Genomic DNA, 20,971 nt, shown 5'->3' on the forward strand with positions numbered 1-20,971 from the left:
GCAGGCTGCTTGTAGAACTTTGGGGAATCTTCCTACCAGGAAGTGCAGGAAGTCAGCAGAGACCTTTAAAGTTCATCTAGTCCAACATCCTGCACTCAGCAGGGACATTTTCACAGAATCACAGAATTTCAGGGGCTGGAAGGGTCCTCGAAAGATCATGTAATCCAACCACCCTGCCAGAGCAAGAACTAGAACAGGTTGCTCAGAGCCCTGGTCCAACCTGACCTGGAACATCTACCCCTCCACTGGGCAACACTGACCAGTGCTGCACCACTCTCCCTGTGAAAAACGTCTTCCTTACTTCTAGTCTGAAGCTGCCCTCTCTTAGTTTAAATCCATCAGCCCCTGTCCTGTCACGACAGCACCTGTTGCAAAGTCTGTCCCCATCTCTTGCAGAAAGGGCCATGACCACACATTCGTCGCCTTCACCCCCGCCTATTCCCCTCCGCCCTCACGAGTGCTCCCCACACAGCCGCCAGGTGGCGCTGAGAAACAGCGCGGAGCTCCCGAGGGCCTAGTGGGGCCGTGCCCGGCAGCGCCGCCCAGCGGCGAGGCGGCGACACGGCCGCACCCCGCGGGGACGCCACGGAGGGACACGGCGGGACACGCAGAGCCACGCAGCCACGGGCACCGTGGGGGACACACAGTGTGCACACTCAAGCACGTAGGCACTCATGCACGCAAACCCTCCCGAGTGCCCTCAGCACACCCATCCCTCCCAAGCACACATACCTGTATCACAGAATCATGGAACGGGTTGGGTTGGAGGGGACCTTTAAAGGTCACCTAATCCAACTCCTCTCCAGGAAACAGGGACATCTCCGACTACACCAGGTTGCTCAGAGCCCCATCCAACCCGGCCTGAAATGTTTTCAGGGATGGGGCATCCACCACCTCTCTGGGCATCCTGGGCCAGGGTTTCACCATCCTCATTGTAAAGAAAAAGCCTTCCTTATTTCTAGTCTGAATCTCCTCTCTGTTAGTTTAAAACCATCACCCCTTGTCCTGCCACGACAGCCCCTGCTGAAAAGCCTGCCCCCATCTCTCTTACAGGCCCCTTTTAAGTACTGAAATGTTGTAGCAAGGTGTCTCTGCAGCTTTCTCTTCTCGAGGCTGAACATGCCCAACGCTTTCATCCTCTCCTCACAGCAAAGGTGTTTCAGCTCTCTGACCATTTTTGTGCCCAGCTCTTCTAGACCCACTCCAACAGGTTCATATCTTTCCAGTGCTGTATACCATATAGGTGTAGCCCTACACACTCTATCCATTTCATTGGAGACATTCCAGCTTAAAAACAATTAAAACTAAATTAAAAAGTCATCTCCTCCCCCATCATATTACATGTTTGCAATATAGTACAGAACAATCCATTTAGACTATATTTTCCATTCAGCCCCCAAGCCATTGCACAAGATGTTACTGTAAAGTTTGCCAGTGGTTTTGCTCTTGAATATCAAAACAGTAGGTTACAAGTGCAGGACTTGCTCTGTGCCTGAGCTAACAGCACTGAAATGAACCTAACTAAAGCAGGAAATCATGGTTCATGAAGGATTAGATGAAAATCAGGCTTTTTTGTGAGACATTTAGAGATAGCACCTAGTGATCTCCCAAGACAGCAGCCTGCTGTTTTGACAGAGCTCTACCCAGAGGTGATGAAATTATGCAATGGACACAACTAGTTTCTCATTTTTTTATACGACCAAACCCAGCTTCCAGAGCCCATTTTTGTGAATGAAATTATCTCAATTTTATCACAGAAAACCACACTCATTTTAATATTTGTAACCTTTTCAGTTCTGCATTTCTTCACTCAGACTAAAAGAACGAAATTGGACTTTAAAGGGCAAGAACAAACTTCTTCCCCAGGGCCATAGTTTCCAAGCCAGTGCTGTTAAGATTTTCACACTTGAGTATAAGGTGGGTGGTATTCAGCACCCTGTTACCTGAGGTCATCCTGGGGTGCATCAAGAAAAGTATGGCCAGCAGGTCTAGGGAGGTTCCTCTCCGCCTCTACTCTGCCCTGCTGAGACCACACCCGGAATACTGTGTTCAGTTTGAGGCTCCCCAGTTCAAGAGACACAGAGACCTGCTGGAGAGAATCCAACAGAGAGCCATGAGGATGATTAAGGGACTTGAGCATCTCCCCTGTGAAGAGAGACTGAGAGCAGCCCTGGGGCTGTTTAGTCTGGAGAAGAGAAGGCTGAGAGGGGATCTGATCAATGTCTATCAATAGCTGAGGGGTGGGTGTCAAGTGGAGGGGGCCAGGCTCTTTTGGGTGGTGCACAGTGATAAGCCAAGGAACAATGGGTTCAAACTTGAACAGAGAAGATTTCACCTCAACATGAGGAGAAATTTCTTTTTGGTGGGGATGATGAAGCCCAGGAACAGGCTGCCCAGGGGGGCTGTGGAGTCTCCTTTTCTGGGAGACTTTCCAAAATCACCTGGATGCATTCCTGTGTGGACTACCCTGAGTGATCCTGCCCTGGCAGGGGGGTTGGATCTGATGATCTCTGGATGATCCCTTCCAACCTCTAACATTCTGTGATTTAGATTTTTGGAACCAAGAGCATAATCATCCTAGAATCATAGAACTGTTTTGGTTGGAAAAGACCTCTAAGATCATCATCTACCATGTTTGAAAATTTCCATCCTGTTTGTTTTCATTGCTTTCCTTTCTACACTGAAAAATTGAGGACTGACTCCTGGAAACAAACAAACCAATGAAAACCCAAAAACAAATCAATTTCTCTCAACAGACTGGAGAGAAACATCTTGATAATATTTCACAGGGCTAACACATCCTCATCCTGGTGTTACAGCTGCTGAAGACAAGTTGCCATCCTGCTACACATTTCCAAATTGATTGATTCTGATTTATTAAATCAGGAATTTTGCAAGGTATTATGGAAGACTACATTTTATCCAAATTACACTAGGGAAGTAGGGAAGCAAATTTTAATACGCTTTGGTATTATACACTACCCAGGCACTGTGTGCTTAAACCTTTTTAATTAATGATTTTAAATGGTTATTTATTCTGCAGCTGAACCACAAATCTGCTTGGTGGTATTCTGGATATGAATATTTCAGGCTATTCTGACAGGGCAGGTGGAGTGTGCTACATTTTTATTTCATTTTCCTTCCATGGCCAAGTGTCATCCCTAGAAGAAAGTCTTCTAATGTGAATTTCAAATGAGATTTTAGAAATTATTTTAGTGATAAGTGGCTCCTACTCCCAGTATGACTGGTTTGCTTTGCTTGCAAGAGCACAAATATTGTATGATACTGTACATGAGAAATCAGGAAATTTGTTTGTTTTTTTCCTTTTTAACTTTCATCTGCCCAGTTCCAGGACATATCTCATGCATACTTCCCTGCTTTAATAAACATAGGTGTTTAGAAAAAGATCACAGTACATCAGAGATTGGAAGGGACCTCCAGAGATCATCAGGTCCAACCCCCCTGCCAGAGCAGGATCACTGAGGGTAGTCCACACAGGAATGCATCCAGGTGGGGTTGGAAAGTCTCCAGAGAAGGAGACTCCACAACCCCCCTGGGCAGCCTGTTCCAGGGCTCTGTCACCCTCACTGGAAAGAAGTTTCTCCTCATGGTGAGCTGAAATCTTCTCTGTTCAAGTTTGAACCCATTGTTCCTTGGCTTATCACTGTGAACCACCAAAAAGAGCCTGGCCCCCTCCACTTGACACCCACCCCTCAGCTATTGATAGACATTGATCAGATCCCTCTCAGCCTTCTCTTCTCCACACTAAACAGCCCCAGGGCTCTCAGTCTCTCTTCACAGGGGAGATGCTCAAGTCCCCTAAGCATCCTCATGGCTCTCTGTTGGATTCTCTCCAGCAGGTCTCTGTCTTTCTTGAACTGGGGAGCTCCAAACTGGACACAGTATTGCAGGTGTGGTCTCACCAGGGCAGAGTATAGAGGCAGAAGAACTTCCCTAGATACAGAGTTCAAAATGAAGGAGAGATGAAGGAATTTGTGGGGAGCTGGAAATTGCAGATTTTTTTCTCTCTGCGCCACCTGGCTATCTCTGGGTTTCCATGGGCAAACTATCCCCCTCTTTTGCTGCAGCAGCTCCAGGATCCCAGGGAGCTGGAGTTCTGCTTGGTTCCCTTGGAGCACTGTGTGCTTTACGTGTGGTTTTGCAACCACTGCATCATGAAGGGGAAAAAAAAAAAAAAAATCATTCCTTAAGCATAACTTGGCTGCCCTCTGCTAAACTCTGCCATATCCCAAGAAGGGATTTGAAATCCACTGCCTGTGTGAAAAAAAATCAGACAGGAATCCAAGACTGAGTATAATCAGAGTATACTGTTGCTACTCACTGGAGGCTGAAGAGCAGTATCAGGGAACAAGCAAGCAAAATCCAAGTCTGCTTTGGGAACTCTGCCACCTTCTCTTACCGTAAGGCTGAAGAAAGTGTGAGATAAAGGATTTCCCAGACACTGACAGCAGCAAGAGGCAGCCAGATGAGATACTTTGAAACAGAAACACAGGCACTCCTTAGGAAAACTCAAAAAAAACCCAAAACTTTTGGCCATTAAATGCATTCATAGCATCCTTCATGCTATAGGTTGGGTTGGAAGGGACCTTAAAGATCATCTAATGTAACGTCCCTGCAGTGAGCAGGGACACCTTGTAGGAGACCTTGTCCAGCCTGGCCTCATTATTAGCATCCCTGGAGGTGTTTAAGGCCAGGCTGGATGAGGCTCTGGCCAGCCTGATCTAGTGTGAGGTGTCCCTGCCCGTGGCAGGGGGTTGGAACTGGCTGATCCTTGTGGTCCCTTCCAACCCTGACTGATTCTATGATTCTATGATTCTTACTCAGAGAAATTCTGCAAAAACAGTCTCAGAGAAACAACAGCAAACATGCTACACAAGTTAATGATATTTCTTTTATGTACAAGCATGCTTCTTCTCCCTCCACCCCCCTTAAGCCTTCAAATTAACCTGTAGCCTACTCCTAATTGTTTATAATTGCTTGCTGTTGCCCTGGCTACTCAGAAAGGAAGAATGTGTCCTTCAAACACCATAAAGCTTCAGGTGATGCCCATTTGAACATGGCATGAACCCTGTGCTTCAGGAGACAGAGCTATTGCTGCTGGCCAGGAGAAATGTAACAGCAGCATGGGGAAAGAAAATGCCTCCCTGGCTTGGTTTCCACCAGGTGTCAACTTTTATGGATCCCATTCCATTTAGCTGCTTTATAAAATGTTCACTGTGTTAAAAATCAGGTTCACAGTCAAAAAGACAAAGTCATAGCAGCAGATGATTGGTACTACTGATAAAGAGATTTTACACTTGTATGGTAAATACAAAGAGCTGTAGATAGCAGGAGATATAACAAACAGGGGGTTCCCTCCCTGCATGGTCCCAGACATGTCACACACACACCCATAGCCACTTAAGTGTAGCACTAAAAAGCCTAGCTGAGGGAGGAATGGTAATTGCAGGAACCTTGGGGAATTAAAAATAAAATACCTCAAAAGACAGAGAGCAAGGCAGGCAGTTCAGCTGGCTGCTGAAAGAATAAACAGGGCATCAGCAGCTGAGACTGCTAGGAAGGAATTGCTATTCAATTGCATCCAGGAGAAGGAAAGTTATGCTGCAATCAGGAGAGAGAGCAGAGAACAGACTGGATGCTGAAAAGCACAACAAATCCTTAGACTGCTTACTATTAATTTTTTTCCAACACATTGCCTCGTTTTCAGATGATTTGTTCAGTTAGGTTGGGTGCAAGGCAGAGGACGGTAAAAGGAATCATAGAATTGTTAGGGTTGGAAGGGACCTCAAGGATCATCTAGTCCCAACCCCCCTGCCATGGGCAGGAATAAGACTCTCCTCATTGTTATGCTTCTCAAAGCTGTGGCCAGCTCTGGTTTTTTCCCTGTGAAGAAAGATTCTATTGGCAAGGGCACATTAGGTCCTGTCCTGCTCTCAGAAAACTTCTGGTGCTGCATTCTGGAGAGAGGAAAGCAAAAAGGGAAAAAAAGCCACATAAAGCATGCAAGCTCCTCAAACCTTTTGGAGCTCAGACATCTCAAACATCAGACCTGAGCCTGCTGGAAATTTGGACTTTGCAATTTCACTTGCACTCTCTCTGAGACTCGAGTAGGGCCAGTAAAGAAATCTCCATTTTAATGATTTTAGCACAAAATACTGAGTAATGCCACTCAAAAAAAACCCAAACAAACAAGAAACCAACAAAAAGAATCCCCACACATCTGCCTTCTTTTGAAAAAAATCACATTTCTTTATAACAAAGCTTCTGGCAGGGAGCTGAAAAACTCCTTGGGTTTTCAATGAAGCTTGAGAAATTGTCAAATTTAATGGTGTTACAATCATGCTTGGGACAGAAGTTTAGGTACAGTGAGACCACAGCTTCCTGGAAGAAAGTTAAGCCATCCAGACAATTTCTATCACTAGAGAGCATTTTTAAGGGCTCAGCTTTTGTATTTAAGCACCTGTGGTGAAAGGCTGGGGGCTTATGTCCCACTGCTGCCTCTAACTCCAAGCTGCCTGCAAGGATTTCTGTGTCTTTCCACCAGACTGATGTACCCAAAGCAGAGTGCCAAAGATGTTCTGATAGTTTGGCTCTCCTAGTCAGATTTTATTTCTGAGAGGTTCAAGGCAGAATAGGTAAAATCACTTCTATGTCATCTCACAAAGAACCTTTTTGTTTTTTTCAACTCCCTTTTCTGTTTCCCATGTCTGTTTTGACAGCCAATGAATTATTCTGCCTGTCTTGCTCTCAGCCTAAGAGGATGAGTTGTATAAAAGAAAAAAGTTACAGCCTGTCACAGTCCTCAGACTAATTGGCCTGGGGGTCACTTTCCTTCCCTTGACTACCCGATGTGTTTGTCTCTCATCATTAAATAAGGCAACAAAAGTAATTAATGTGTTCGTTACCATTTTAAAAGCTGATGGAATCTGGGTCTTTCTATATGATTGGTTTGCTGTAAGAACGTTAATTTGTCACATACCCTGCCTGGAGAAGAGCTTATCAGGCAGGGTTGCAAACTTGCTCCCTTATCAAAACAGAATGCTTCCAGGGCAGAAAACAAAGGCAATGCTGTAGGATAGAAAGAGCAAGGAGAATTGAGGCAGACTAACAGAAAATCAGGACAGAATTTGGATGTCACACTGGATCTCAACAGCAATTAAAGCCTGGGATCGTTAAGTTGCACTTCACATACTCTACATAAGACATTAAATATGAACAAAGCCAAGGGTTACAGCACCATTCAGTACAAAAATATGGTACCCAAAGGTATGCAGGGATCAGGCTTGAGAGAGAGGAAAAAAACTAAAGCCCAAAGCCCACATGTGGCATATTGCTTCCAGTCTTTAGGGTTTACCTTTTCCCCTTTTTTTCTTTTGAAAATTGGGCCAAGAAAAACAAGCAGGAGGAGTTAGACAGTTAGCTAAGCTCTCATGCCTAAATTCATTTAGCAGTATTGTGCATACTAAGACATCTTCTTCCCTCAGGACACAGAGGGCTGTGTACAAGTTTAAAATCATTAACTATTGTTCTCAATAACAACCCCTGAAGCTGCAACATCCAAGTTGATTTAAGCTGAAAGGGTGACAAACATGAAAGCCAAGCAGTAGTCCTACTCTCTTCTCAGTCTTTCCTTCGTTGTAACCCCAGCCAGAAGGGTCTTCGAGTCTTCACAAAACGTTTGGCAAACAAAGGCCCTGTTAATTGACAAGCTATTGCTTTTACTGCTTCCTACCACAACTTGTGGGAATGTTTTAGCCTCGAATCAATTCTGCACACAAGCGTTCCCAGGAGATGCCACACACATTCCCATCGGAAGCTACACACAAGAACTACTACAGTAACCTCACACAAAAACCTTGGTCTTCTTCACTGGGCCACTTCAGAAACCTCATGCAGCCCTTTCATCCCCCCCCCTGCTGCCTAGCAGGTTCTTTTGGGTTGGTTTGTCTGCTTACTTGAACCAGATTCTTTGTTTTCCTTCCAGGATGGCTCCTTGCCTTTGCAAGGAGTGAGTTATAGCAGAGGTGCTTGCGGTCTTCAGGGCAGCCTAATGTCAATAAAAAGCAGTCCCCTCATCAGAGGCTGCCTGTTAACAACCCTCCTTTATTGTTAAAGCTCTGTGTACTTAATTCCTCTTTGTCAATAAGAACAATAAATCTCAGCCTGTTAATTAGGAGAAGTTTAAGGAGACAGGAGACAGACACATGGCAGCACAAGCTCTGCTCCTTTCCTTTCAAGAACAGCAGCCCATACTCAAGGTAGAAGCCCTTATTATCACCATTTAAAACCTGCATTATTTTTAAGGAGTGCAAAATCCATCTTGCTCTCTGCATCCATTTCCTTTAAACAGCAAGAAGTCTCTGACACTTTTTCTCTGTACTGCAAGAGCTGGTTCATGCAGCCTGCAGTCAGAGGGTGTTGTGCAGCAGCATTTACTTAGATTCTTCAGGGACCCAGTAACTTGTAAGTGTTTTCTGGCTTCCAGTATTAATTAATCCATTAATTATCACAATACCATCTTGGATCATTAAATCAGAAAGGCAGTCCTCTCTACACAAGAGCCCTCTAAAGGCAAGGCTCCTTTCTCCAATTCTTCCATGTTTCCACCTTCTTTTTTCAGCAGGAAAAAATCCTCACCAAAATCTGCTAAATCACACTTTTATCTTTCTTCACATGCTTCTTTCACACTCTCTTCTCTCAGGGACAAGAATATATGTCCTTATCATATAAAGCATAACAAGCACCCTAAAATAATTTTGGTTAGAAGAGACCTTTAAGACCATCAAGTCCAACCATTAAGCCAGCACTGCCAAGTCACCACTAAACCACATCCCTAAGCAGCACACCTACACGTCTTTTAAATACCAACAGGGATGGGGACTCCACCACTGCCCTGGGCAGCCTGTTCCAGGGCTTGACAACCCTTTTAATGACTAAGGTTTTCCTAATGCTCAACCTAAACCTCCCCTTGGCACTACTTGAGGTCATTTCCTCTTGTTACTTTGCAGAAGAGGCTGACCCTTATCCTCCCCTTGCTACCACCTCCCTTCAGGTGACTGAAGGGTAGTAGAGAGTGAGAAGGCTTCCCCCATGCCTCCTTTTCTCCAGGCTACATAACTTCCATTTCCTCAGCTGTTCTTCTTAAGACCTGTGCTCATCTCAGACTGGTGGCCACAGATGTCATCTCAGACACAACAGCAATTGAGTAGTGCTACGTGTGTGAAATCACAGACTCGTCAGGGCTGGAAGGGACCTCAGGGATCATCCAGTTCCAACTTCCCCTGCCATGGGCAGGGACACCTCACACTACAGCAGCTTGCTCAGAGTCACATCCAGCCTGGCCTTCAAAACCTCCAGGGATGAGACTTTCACCACCTCCCCCCTCGGCAACCTGTTCCAGTGTCTCACTACCCTTATGGTGAAGAACTACTTCCTAATGTCTAATCTACATCTCCCCTCCTCTAGCTTGGATCCATTCCCCCTAGTCCTATCACCAACTGACACCCTAAAAAGTCACTCACCAACAATAAAAAAGGTCTCTTAAACAATGACAGAGAAATGACAGAGAAGAAAGAACAGCTGCGGGTGGAGCACGTGAAGCATGGAAGGTAATCTGAACTGAACTCAGAAGGGCAGGAGGGGCAAGCAAAAGGGTCTAAGGAAGTCATATGTGAAGGATGCTGGATGTTCTGGGCCCATGACACTTACTTGAAGTATCACCTGTATCTTTAGGAAGCTGTTCAGCACCTCTGCTCCCCAGGCAATGTGCCCAGACTGAGCACAGCCTCTCACTGCAAAGAAAGACTCCTTCAATCCTCACTCCTTCAATCCTGACCAAAACTAAGAGTATGACAAAGAGTTTCTGCAGCCTCAGCTAGGAACACACTGGGACTAGGTTAGCTAGGAAGCTCTGCAGGTAGGAGAGATGTAGGATAAAACTCAAATATACAAAGATTTCCTCCACAGGAAGGAGGAAATGAGACCTTGCCACACCAAGATGCTTTCTAAAGTCTGAGCTTTGGTGTGCTTGTGATTATGAATCTTTTACATTGAAGAACTACAGTGACTTATGCCTATTGACATTCCTATTCCAGAGTTTACTTGCATTTCAGAAAATGGGATGGATTTTATTTTTAACTCCATTGCTTTTACTGTTTTTATTATTAGTGTTTTTAGCTTTTCCTTAAAGGCTTCTTTTTGGAGAAAGTTTTTGCACCCTTTCAGAGAAATAAAAAGAAAAGATGAAAAAAAAAAAAGCCTATGTATGTCAATGGGAGGAAAGAAAAAACCTCATCTTGCTTTCTAACTTTCTTCTTCAATGACCAAACTTCTTTTTTTTTTTTTTTAAACTTTGATATTTCCAAAATTTAAGGAATTTAACATTTCAGACATGTGGTGTCCAATCCCCATGGAAGTGGGGATACTTTTTAAAGTCTGAAGAAAATCAGAGGAAGACTAAATAAGAGAGGGCACTGCCTGTGTCTATAAGCTGCATTCTTTATCTGGATGAAGCTTAGCATGTACCAAGTCCTTACTCTTCCACATCTACCTGCACACCCACAGTTCTTCACCTACCTGGAGGACTGTGGTTTTTCTTAGGCTAACCAGAAAGCCAAACTGTCCAGCCTTGAAAAAAATCTGCAGACAAACTTTATGGGTGATTCCCAGAGAGACCCAGTGAGCACCCTTCCATCATCCCCCTTCCAAAGGCTTACTGCTTTCCATTTACATCCACCCACGTGCCAACCACTTCTCCTGATGCCACTAACTTTGAAGAAGTGAACACTTCTACCCAAAGACCAAACTTTTGCTTTTCCATTCCTGGCTACAACTCTCTGTTCCCATTTCTCAGCCCCTGTAGTGGGGGCAGACAGCGTCTGCTGGAGCTTGGAGCTGAATCAAAGCATCTGGAGCACATGGAAATTTAGGAAGATCAGCATCTGGCAACACACTGAGGATGGAAATTTGAATTTGGACTTAGCTGCTGCTACCAGCCTTTGCTGAGGACACATTTAATTGCATGTTCCCCTGTGTTTCCCTGTAGACAGGAGTACCTCCCCTGCAGTCCATTGTGGTGGAAACTTACTTCAGCAGTTCCCAATGCCTGTTAAAGCCAAGCCTTTAAAGCAGTATTAAGGTGCTTTATCACCCAGTTGACTGCAGGGGAGGGATCCATCTCAGCTATCTTCAGGCATCTCAGAGAGGCCTGGGAGCCAGGTAGGTCCCTCTGTAGTTATTGGAAGAAGATAGGCGTCTGCAAAGTAATCCATCTCACCTCTCCCTCTCTTTCCATTAACTGAAGAGGAGCCCAGAAAAGCAGTTCAGATCAGACATGTTACTTTTGAATGGCTGGAGCCAGACAAGATGAATTCCACCCTCGGTGCCCAAAACACTAACATATGTAGCTCCTCGTTACTTATCACAGTTGCAACACCTGTTACTCATTGATTTGGAAAGAGGTTTTCTTGGTGTGATTTCCTTTTCTTTGTGCAAAACTTTCATTATGCTGCTCTTTGCACCCTAGCACTCAGGAACACAAGTGACAAGACACTTCCTGCACAGACCCATAAGTACACCTGCAGACCAGGACTGTGTGCAGCTTGAATCCCTCTGAGCAGTGGTATAAAAGCCTCCAATGGTGCAAAAAGAGATCAGGCAGAGGTTGCTTTTAAATTCAGCATTCCAAGTGCCTCAAATCCCCATACCCTACTTCCAGACAGTTTGGGTTTGTGACAGTTTTAGGCTGTGCCTAGGAAAATTTTTTCACAGATTGGGTAGAAAGTCATAGAATGAAAATAAATTACCATTGGATGTAAAAGGGAAAATAATAAGGTCTAAATAATCCCATTGGGCTGATAACTAACAAAGTTAGTTATACAAACTCTCTCTTTTCAGCTTCTTTGCTCTAGCAGATACCAGCTGGTAGCTTTTGCTTGGCTGTTGCTGACCTCGGCTGCCTTCTGTGTTGTGGCTAAGTACTACCAAGCTGCTCTCTGCTCTTTCACCTTGTATAGGGTGGGGGAAGGGAACAGGGAGGGGGAAGCTGTTGGTAACCCCCTGGTTTTGTCCAGGGCTGGGGGGGGGGTTCTTGAGCTGTTTATAAATTGTAAATCCACGTAAATATTCTGTATTTGGTACATATTCATTGTATTCCATATTTCTAGATTATAGTTTCGCTGGTAAATGCAGCTTCATCTGCTTCCATCTGAGCTAGTCTGGCAATTTTATCTTGAGGAGTGATTTCAACCCACCACAGGGTTTCACTTGCTTCAAATCGTTTTGGAACCCCAGCTAAGAGCCCAGCACCGCTTTTGCACAGCGATGCTGCTTGGGCACCACCTGCACACGACCCTCCTGACGACCATCACCCCTGGAGGACAGGCAAACAACGTGACCCTTCCCACCCCCAGCCCTCTGTCATCCCAGCAACACCACAATCCAGCTTCTAACCGCTTCCCAAGGGGTTCTGCTGCCCTTTTCCCCACCGGGCTGTGGGGACGGCAGGGTGCCGGGCTGTGGCGTCTCCATAGCGCCGTGTGCTCTCAGCATGGCGCTGCCTCCAACCACCACATGCCTCACATGCCCAAACCTGCAGCGCCCATGGTCTGGGTAACAGCACTGGGACTCCAAGGGGGCCTTGGTATGACTTTGGATACTACCATTCATAGATAAGCTTCTCCATGGTTACCACTCTCACGCAAGGTCACTTTCCTGCCAAACCTCCTCTCTGGCTCTCTCTCCTTCCCCCTCCACTATTTTTTCTTTTTTTTTCCCCCCCAAACATGCTACATCAAAAGAGAAAATGAAAACATTTAAGATAATCACAGTCTGACTATTTGAATGCAAGGCCGGAGGAGAGGCAACGTGTAAGCCAAGCGCTCTCGCTGCGCAAGCAGGAACACACTCTCGACCTCATCAAAGTAGTATCTGTGAAACAACACTCGATTAAAGCAGCCAGTCCTTCACATTTAAGTAGGTGCTTATGGGAGGGAAAATATCCAAGGCTTCTCTATCAGGAAAAGCAGGAACAGGCCAGCCAGATGAATTATTGTGAGACAGCTGGGTTTCAGCCGGGGTGCAAGGAGATCCTTATTATCCCATCCACCTTTCTTACACAAATGCCTCTCCCCAGAGAAACCAAGTCATTAAAAGGCAGCTCACTGGCTCCTGACAGGCACTATGCATTGAGTGAGAGGTGATACATTTTCATTTTCAGCAAGAAATCTTAGTTGCCCCAAGGAGCAGCTCACTTAGGAGAGCAGTAATGGAATACAAGAGCCTTTCATCTCGGCCTCACTGCCGACAGCACCGCTGGGCTCAGCAGCAAAACTTAGTATCTAATGGGTTGGTTTGGTGACCTCCACGACAAGAGTTTGGTGGGTTTGGTCCAGATTTCACCAGCCAATAACTGGAACCATGAGTGGTGGTGGGTAAGTGTTCTGAAAATATACATTTTGTTACAGTAAGGACCAAGCGAACTGTCCACACACAGCTGTGTTGTGGCACTTCCCACCCTTCAGGATTGTGGAGCACAAGGGAAGGACCACAAGCAGCCAGCTTGCCCCAGCCAGATGGGAACTTCCAGCTCCTAAGAATTCATTTGCATAAGCCATCTGTGGCAAGAACATCACCACCAACCAACCAAACAAAACCTTAACAGCCATTCTGCATTTTTCAGATGCATCCAGTAGGCATCACTTTGAGCTGAAAATCCCACCAACTTGAACTGCTAAAGAGCTTTCCAAAGGCTGGGCCCCACCGTCCAGGCCTGTTCATGTGTGTAGACTTTCAGAGTGCATCACTTTTCAATGGTGAAATTCCTTTTCTGTAAGTAATTCCTCATTTTAATACATTTAGCAATACCAGGGACACTCTGCATCTCTCCAGGAAAACAAACCACAGCCAACCCTCCTTATTTTCTTCCTGCTCAGTGCTACCTGCAGTCCTAGCCTGCGCTACTCATGGGACAGCAATGGAGTCTGGAATAATCACAGAATCCCAGCATGCTAAAGCAGGTTCATCTAGAGCATGTTGCACAGGATCATGTCCAAGCATGTTCTGAAAGTCTCCAAAGAAGGAAACTCCACAACGTCTCTGGGCAGGCTGCTCCAGGGCTCTGTTGCCCTCACATGAAAGAAGTTTTTCCTGGTGTTTAGGTGGAACTTCCTCTGTTCTACCTTGTGCCCTATCACTGGGCACCACTGAAAAGAGTCTGGCCCCACATTCTCTTGACCCTTGCCCTTTAAATATTTAAAAGCATTGATAAGATCCCCTCTCAGTTTTTTCTTCTCCAAGCTACACAGCCACAGGTCTCTCCACCTTTCCTTGGAAGAAAGATGCTCCAATCCCCTCCTTATCTTTGTCTAACCCTCTGCTAGACAGCAATCCACCATCAGACAAGCTTGCTCCAAAGTAAAATGCAGAATTCACCCTGAAGTGAGCGTGCCTTGAATCTTTACACCACCCTCCCAAAATACCTTAAGCAATGCTTTTTGCCACATCTCCACAAAAGACTCATTAGTTACAAACTGAAATCTCAGGATATAGCTGATTTGGGGTGAGGAGCTACCTTTCACCTGTTAAAGCCTGCACAAGTCACAGCACATCGCATACACGACCAAAGAGATATCTTTAAATAAGATAGCCACCAACTGTTTGGGGAAGAGATTCACTGGGAACCCACTTCCAAAAGGGAATGGATGTAAAGCAGGCAGCAAATTGTTATCACAGACCTGACAATGCCCTCTCCTTTGCTCCCAATTTAAATTGCCCTGAAATTAGCAAGGGCCCAAACGCTGAAGGAAATGAATAAGAGCATTAAAAAAGGCATTAGAGAGAGAGGGAAGAGAGGTCAGCTGCTTTCATTGTTTAGGGAACAAAGGGAAGTTGATCAAGGGGATATTGGCACACCAACAACTGGGCAATAGGCAACATCTGTACAGTACCTACAAAAGAGCAGCCTAAAAAGACTCCAGTATGTGTTCATACACTTCTCAACCATGCAGAACTGCCTTCCCCTGGGGAACAAGACTCAAGAAAGCTGGAGTGTAAAGAAGGAGACTCCTGAGTACAGAGGGAGCAACGTTCCTCAGCTTGGGACAGGAGGCATTCAGCAGAGCAGGACCCCAGGGTGTGTATCCCTGTGACATGTGTGACAGCATATTTTCATTATTACAGGATTAAAACAGAAAAAAAAGAAAAATAAATACAAACCCCAAACAAAATGACCTGAGCAGCCTGATTCTCCACAGGAGCAGTGATGATTTAGGGTAAATTAATCTTGCAGATTACCAGGACTTTTCCCCACCACCACAAATCAGTCCAAGTTTCTGCAGCAGCTTCATGAAATGTTTGTGTGTGCCTTTGCCTAAATATAAATTCATTTTTTTAGTTCTGCTCTTCTCTTCTCCACTTCAAATTTGTTTTCATGATGAGGGAGAGCTATGCCTGGTCCTGACAAAACACTTCGCATTCTACTGAAATGTAAAATCCTCCAGCCTTGCATTTTCTGCTGATAACCAGCCCATCGATTGCAACAAAGGCAGCAATTTGAACTTTGCATTTCACTGGTCTCACAGATCAGACCAATGAAGTCAAAGTTATCTGCCCCAACTCACACAGCATTATCTTTCCCCTTAATGGAAGTGAAAGAGAAGCCTGTGCTCATTACCCCAAGGATGCAATTATTACTTCCTCTCTATAGTGTTGCTAGTCAAGGATAAAATCCAGGATATGACCTTTTCATTAAGCATCAAGCCAAAATCCACCTGGGACAGCCTAAGGAGTCTCCCCTCATCCTTTCACTCAGTAATTCACTGCAAAGGCCCTTGCTGAAAGGAATCCTAGCAAAAGATTGGTTTAAGTAAACATCTGATAAATGTTGACCAATAGATGAAACCCAGAAAGCTTTCTGTCTCCTCCTGCATGATCTCTTCACACAACAAAAAGCATCACTAACTTAACACATCAACCAAAATATCCTGCTCTATCTGTACACAACATGAGGTCACCAAAAAAAAAGGTAATAAACTCATATTCTGAGTGATGTAATGTGTTAAGTGCAGTAAAATCTCTACCAGAGACCTAAGCTCCAACAGAAGAATACATCCCAGTGTTGGATTCCTTGGTATGCTTTGCTTTGTCCTGTCAATAATGAGAATGTGCCTTTGGAAGTTCATGCAGCAAGATTCAATGTCAAGAAGCAAACACTTACGACACAAGAGCACTTGGTGCATTTATTTCCTTCAGGCCTAAATTCTTCTCCTTCGTTGTAAAGTCTCCCTTCAAATATACAACCTGGAAAACAGTAGGTGAAGAACTTCAGCTCAGCTCAGCACAGCACAGCTGTTTTTTTCTGTCACCACCACAGCACAATGCAATAGGATCCCAGGATGGCTTAGGTTGGAAGGGACCTTAGAGATCACCCACTCCCCACCATCCTCTCTGACACAAACCACTCCAGAACACTTTGGTGTCTTGAGGACACCAAAATATCTTTTGAGTGAAAGTAAGCATCCTTCTACAGGAGGATTTGAAGTCAGGGCTAAGTTGTCTCCCATTAAAAGTGGCTTTCATAGAATCATTTTGGTTGGAGAAGACCTCAAAGATCATCAAGTTCCAATGTTAACCCAATGCTGCCAGGCCACCACTGCCCCATCTCACTTTGAAACATTTTTCTAAGCTGTTAGCTTTTTATTACTCACTCTTCCTCCTTGAGTTTATATTAGATGTTGGCAGAAATGATAATTAATTAGAATATAAGAGACCCCTGATAAACCCATGAATTATAACTAATTAGAATATCACAAGTCCATTATTTCACAGCTGGAGCAGAGCTTACATATGAAACCAAACCAGCCTATAAACCCACATTAATTTGTCACCATGCTGCTTTACAAAGGCCACCCATTCCCAAAACCCTTCAAAGAAATGAGCCTCAGTTTTTAGGATTGCTCTTATACTTCTCCTAACAAAATCCCAGACATCATGCAGGCAAACTCAGCTGACAGCCCTGGATGCATCTGTGGATATTGCCACAAGCTGTTGTCTGTGCCTCCCCTAATTTGCATCTCACCTACTGAGAAATATTAAGCATGCTCTTCTTGTGCCATTTAGTGCATTGAGAGCCACTGGTCCACCTTTTTAGTAACTTGTCAAGCAGGGTCAAGTTCAAGGCAACCTCCCAGGCAGCAATGGTTATCATTAGATATGGTTATCATTAGATATAGAGCAGCACATGTGGAACATCATCTTCCCGTGAAACCTCACCTGGACACACGGGACAGCACATTCCCTTGAGTCTGGAAGGGTTTTTGCAATGAACCATACACTGGACCTCTGACTCTACTATCACTCCTTCCTGGAAAAGAAGCAGATCAGACAGGTTCGCTGTTAGCATGGTGGTTGCTTTAAAAAGCAAAAATCCACAGTTCCTAGCAGGGCAAGCAAAGCCTTGTGCAGGCTGCTGAGCATTCAAAAGCTCTTTTCTTCCTGTACCTGCTGCGTGCTATCAGCATTCAGGTCACAGCAGTCAAAAGACCCACTTGAGTCTCCCTGACTCCAGACACAGGATTTGCCTTAAAATGCATCAGGTAAGAAGCCAAGCACCTTCTTAGGAAAAGGAATTCTGCTTTATCAGGAATCCTTAGCCTCGGTAATCTGCCATGCAGCTCTGGTGAAAACAGGCCAGACGCAAGGCATTCTCCTCCCTCTCCCCTTGGAGGTAAAAAAGACTTAGAAAGCAGATAAAAGCATCTTGTTCTGCAGAGGGGAGACACTTATCTTTGATGCTTGGCCTGATAGCTGTTAGTAAATTAACATTTCCTGTACTTCTTGTTCCAGAAGTCAAGAGTCCTCCTGAACAAACCTGGGTGTGAGGATCTGGGCACAAAAGGTCGTGACTTTTTTTTCCTGCTGCTTTGCAGCTTTGCAAGTTGGAGGCAAAGGACACCTAGTTTGAAAATGTATGGATACAAGGCAAGCAGGATTACCCAGTTTTGCATTTGGACACTGAAACAGGCAATAAAGAATTACTCATCTCACACAGCTAGCAAGTGATAAGAGTATCTCAATTCCCATTGTATCTTTTGATGAAGTGCAAGGATACAGCATACTGCTGCTCCAGCTTCATCTTAGCCTATGTGCACTTAAAAATGGGGGTGGGTTTCACAGAACAATGTCACAGAAAAAAAGGGACAAGTCTTGAAATTCTCTTTTCCTGCTTGTAGAAGCTGTTTTTACTCATTCATCTCCCCTCCTGCCAACAGCTGCGATTCTTAGTAGCTGCCTGAGTGTTATTACTAAAATCGGTTCAACTTGTCAGCAAAATTGGCAAGTCACAGACAGCAACTAAAATCCCCTACATCAGTCCTTGATTTGTTCCTGAAAATGGACAACCTTGCAAATATTATGGTTGCAGATAGGCAAGCCTCCAAAAATAATATCCCTGCATCCAAGAAAAGAAGATTTGGTTGTGGGGCTCCCTTAAATAACATAAGGCCCACGGACACAGCCACACGAAAGTGGCTAATTGCTACAATAATAATTTGTAGCTCACAGAAAAATCATCACACTGGGAAAAAAATTAAAATTAAATTAAAAAATTAAAAAAACAAAAGAGGACTTATTTCAGGGTCAAGACAGCAGGAAGTGGCATGGCTGTGTACCTGTGTTTCAGCAATGTTTGGGTAACACAGGAGTGAAGCCATGTAAAACTTGCCCTTCTGAATGGATGATTATAGCTGGCCACATCTGAGTGGATCTAACCCACCTGAAATGCACAGCCCCCCACTGTGCTTGGAGGATAAAATGCACTGGATGGGGAAAAAAAAAAAAGGGGGTCAGGGTTGCCTGGGAAAAGCTGCCCACTCAGTTAGCACAATGCTGGTGACATCCTTACCTGGCACTGGTATGTAATGCAGGGATTGCTAGGGAGGTGCCATTTCATAGAGCTGTTGTAGGTATTGCCTCCAAAACTGCAGTCTAGAGGAAGAGACAGAAGCAAGTCAGTTCAGCTCAACACAAACCATCTCCTGGGAGGCTGCCGATGAGGATTGCAGAGCAGCACTCTAAATGCAACCTGTCCTGTATTCTGGGTTGACAGAAGAGAGAGAACTAAGGCTGACAAGAAGGACTGTGCCCTGTGAGGGCTGGCAGAACCATCACCCTGGACACCTCTTGCTGGGCAAACTCCATATTCACTCCAACTGTTCAAAACAAACCAAAATCAGTGACAAGTTACCTAAAAATGTATGTTGGTTCCTACTCCATAGTCCATTCAGGAGCTGCTCAACCACTCATGCACTGGAGGGGTAAGAGGGAGGGTAAAAGAAGAGTTGAAGATGTTCATCCAGCCTGGCTATGCTATCCTCTTCCACTAGCCAAAACCTCCAGGGCAGCTCTTGCTGTCTGAGCCAGCATAGCTCAGCTGACACCAGCAGAGCTGCCTCTCCTGTATAGAATTCATGACTGCTTTGGGTTTGGAAGGGACCTTTAAAGGTCATCTAGTCCAACTCCTCTCCAGTGAGCAGGGACATCTGCAACTAGACCAGGTGACTCAGAGCACCATCCAACCTTACCTTGAAAGTTTCCAGGGATGGGGCACCCACTACCTCCCTCTGGGAAGCCTGGGTCAGTGTTTCACCACCCTCAGTGTAAAAAAAGTCATCCTTCTACCCAGTCTAAATTTCTCCTCTCTTCATTTAAATCCAATATCTCTTGTTCTGTTGCCATAGGCCCTGCTAAAAAGTCTCTCCCCATTCTTCTCATAGGCCCCCTGAAAAGCTGCTCTAAGGTCTCCGTGAAGCCTTCTCTTCTCCAGACTGAACAATCCCAACTCTCTCAGGCTGTCATCATAGCAGAGGTGTTCCAGCCCTCTGATCATTTTTGTGCCCACTCCAACAGGTCCAAGTCTTTCCTGTGCACAGGATTCCAGACCTGATACAGCACTGCAGGTGGTGTCTCACCAGAGCAGAACAGAGAGGGGGGGAAATCACCTCCCTTAATCTCCTGGCCATGTTGCTATGGATGCAGCCCAAGATCTTGGTCTTCTGGGCTGTGAGCAGACATTGCTGGCTCACATCCAGCTTTTTATACCTTTCAACTGTCATGACAGAAGGGATCAACATCCACATAAACTAAAAAGCCATCAAGCTCTTCTATGTCTGCAATGAATGTCTGAGTTGGAGCATAGGGGAGTCCCATGGGGTTTGGCTTAATACATCTTTGTGTGGTGTCTGACAACTTTGTTAACAGAAAATGTTTTGGTTTGCCCATGCAGAGGATCAATGCCTTTTTGGGGGGAGTGCGTTCTTTTTTTTGTTGTTTGTTTGGGGTTTTTTTGTGTGCAAACAACCAACAAAACAAATAAAGCCACAGTCATGTTCCCATGCTCTTTCCAGTTTCCCTTCCCACTCTTTCAGTGTTTTCTGGTATTTTGCAAAAGGGGAAACCAAAAAGGAACAGAAAGAAAGAAAAAAATAAGTCACCAGAAAAGCAAAGACTAGACAAGACATATTAAGTGGAAATAAAGTGGTTTAAAAGAGTTGCTTCAATTAAAAAATTAGTTAATTGGAGAGATAAACTGTTTCTTAACAAAAAATTTAGAAGGAACACATTCCCCATTTTCTGCAGGATAAAAGCCCATTTTCCATTCACAGCTCTGAGGGGTTTTTCCTAGTCTATTTTGTTCATAATAAGCTCAATCAAAGAGCCCAGGAAATCAACAGGAGTCTTGCCAGACCTTGAAACACAGACATATACACAAAGTCACCAAGCACAAAACTGCCATCAGGCAAATGATGCCCACAGCATCGTTCTCTTCCAGTATCCTACCTCAGCAGCTACTCAAAGTCATTCTCTGTTGTGTAGGGTGCACTGTCCTGAACTGCTTTGGGCTACTTTTTACACCATTCTGAAAACAAAGGCAAGTTATCAGCCCTCCACTGGTCAA

General features: G+C 44.9%; 1 protein-coding gene across 1 annotated transcript in view; it reads right to left on the reverse strand.

Annotated features, from left to right (window-relative positions):
* The window catches only part of BMPER (BMP binding endothelial regulator), a 186,437-nt gene that overhangs the window by 123,924 nt on the left and 41,542 nt on the right, over positions 1-20,971 (reverse strand). The window contains exons 4-6 of the mRNA XM_054385040.1: positions 18,920-19,002; positions 17,290-17,380; positions 16,235-16,317 (exon numbers count right to left, since the gene is read on the reverse strand). Of these exons, the coding sequence (XP_054241015.1) occupies positions 16,235-16,317; positions 17,290-17,380; positions 18,920-19,002 (257 nt within the window). The remainder of the gene's footprint in view (positions 1-16,234; positions 16,318-17,289; positions 17,381-18,919; positions 19,003-20,971) is intronic.

The sequence above is a fragment of the Indicator indicator genome, chromosome 11, assembly GCF_027791375.1.
Source record: "Indicator indicator isolate 239-I01 chromosome 11, UM_Iind_1.1, whole genome shotgun sequence".
Classification (NCBI taxonomy): Eukaryota; Metazoa; Chordata; class Aves; order Piciformes; family Indicatoridae; genus Indicator; species Indicator indicator.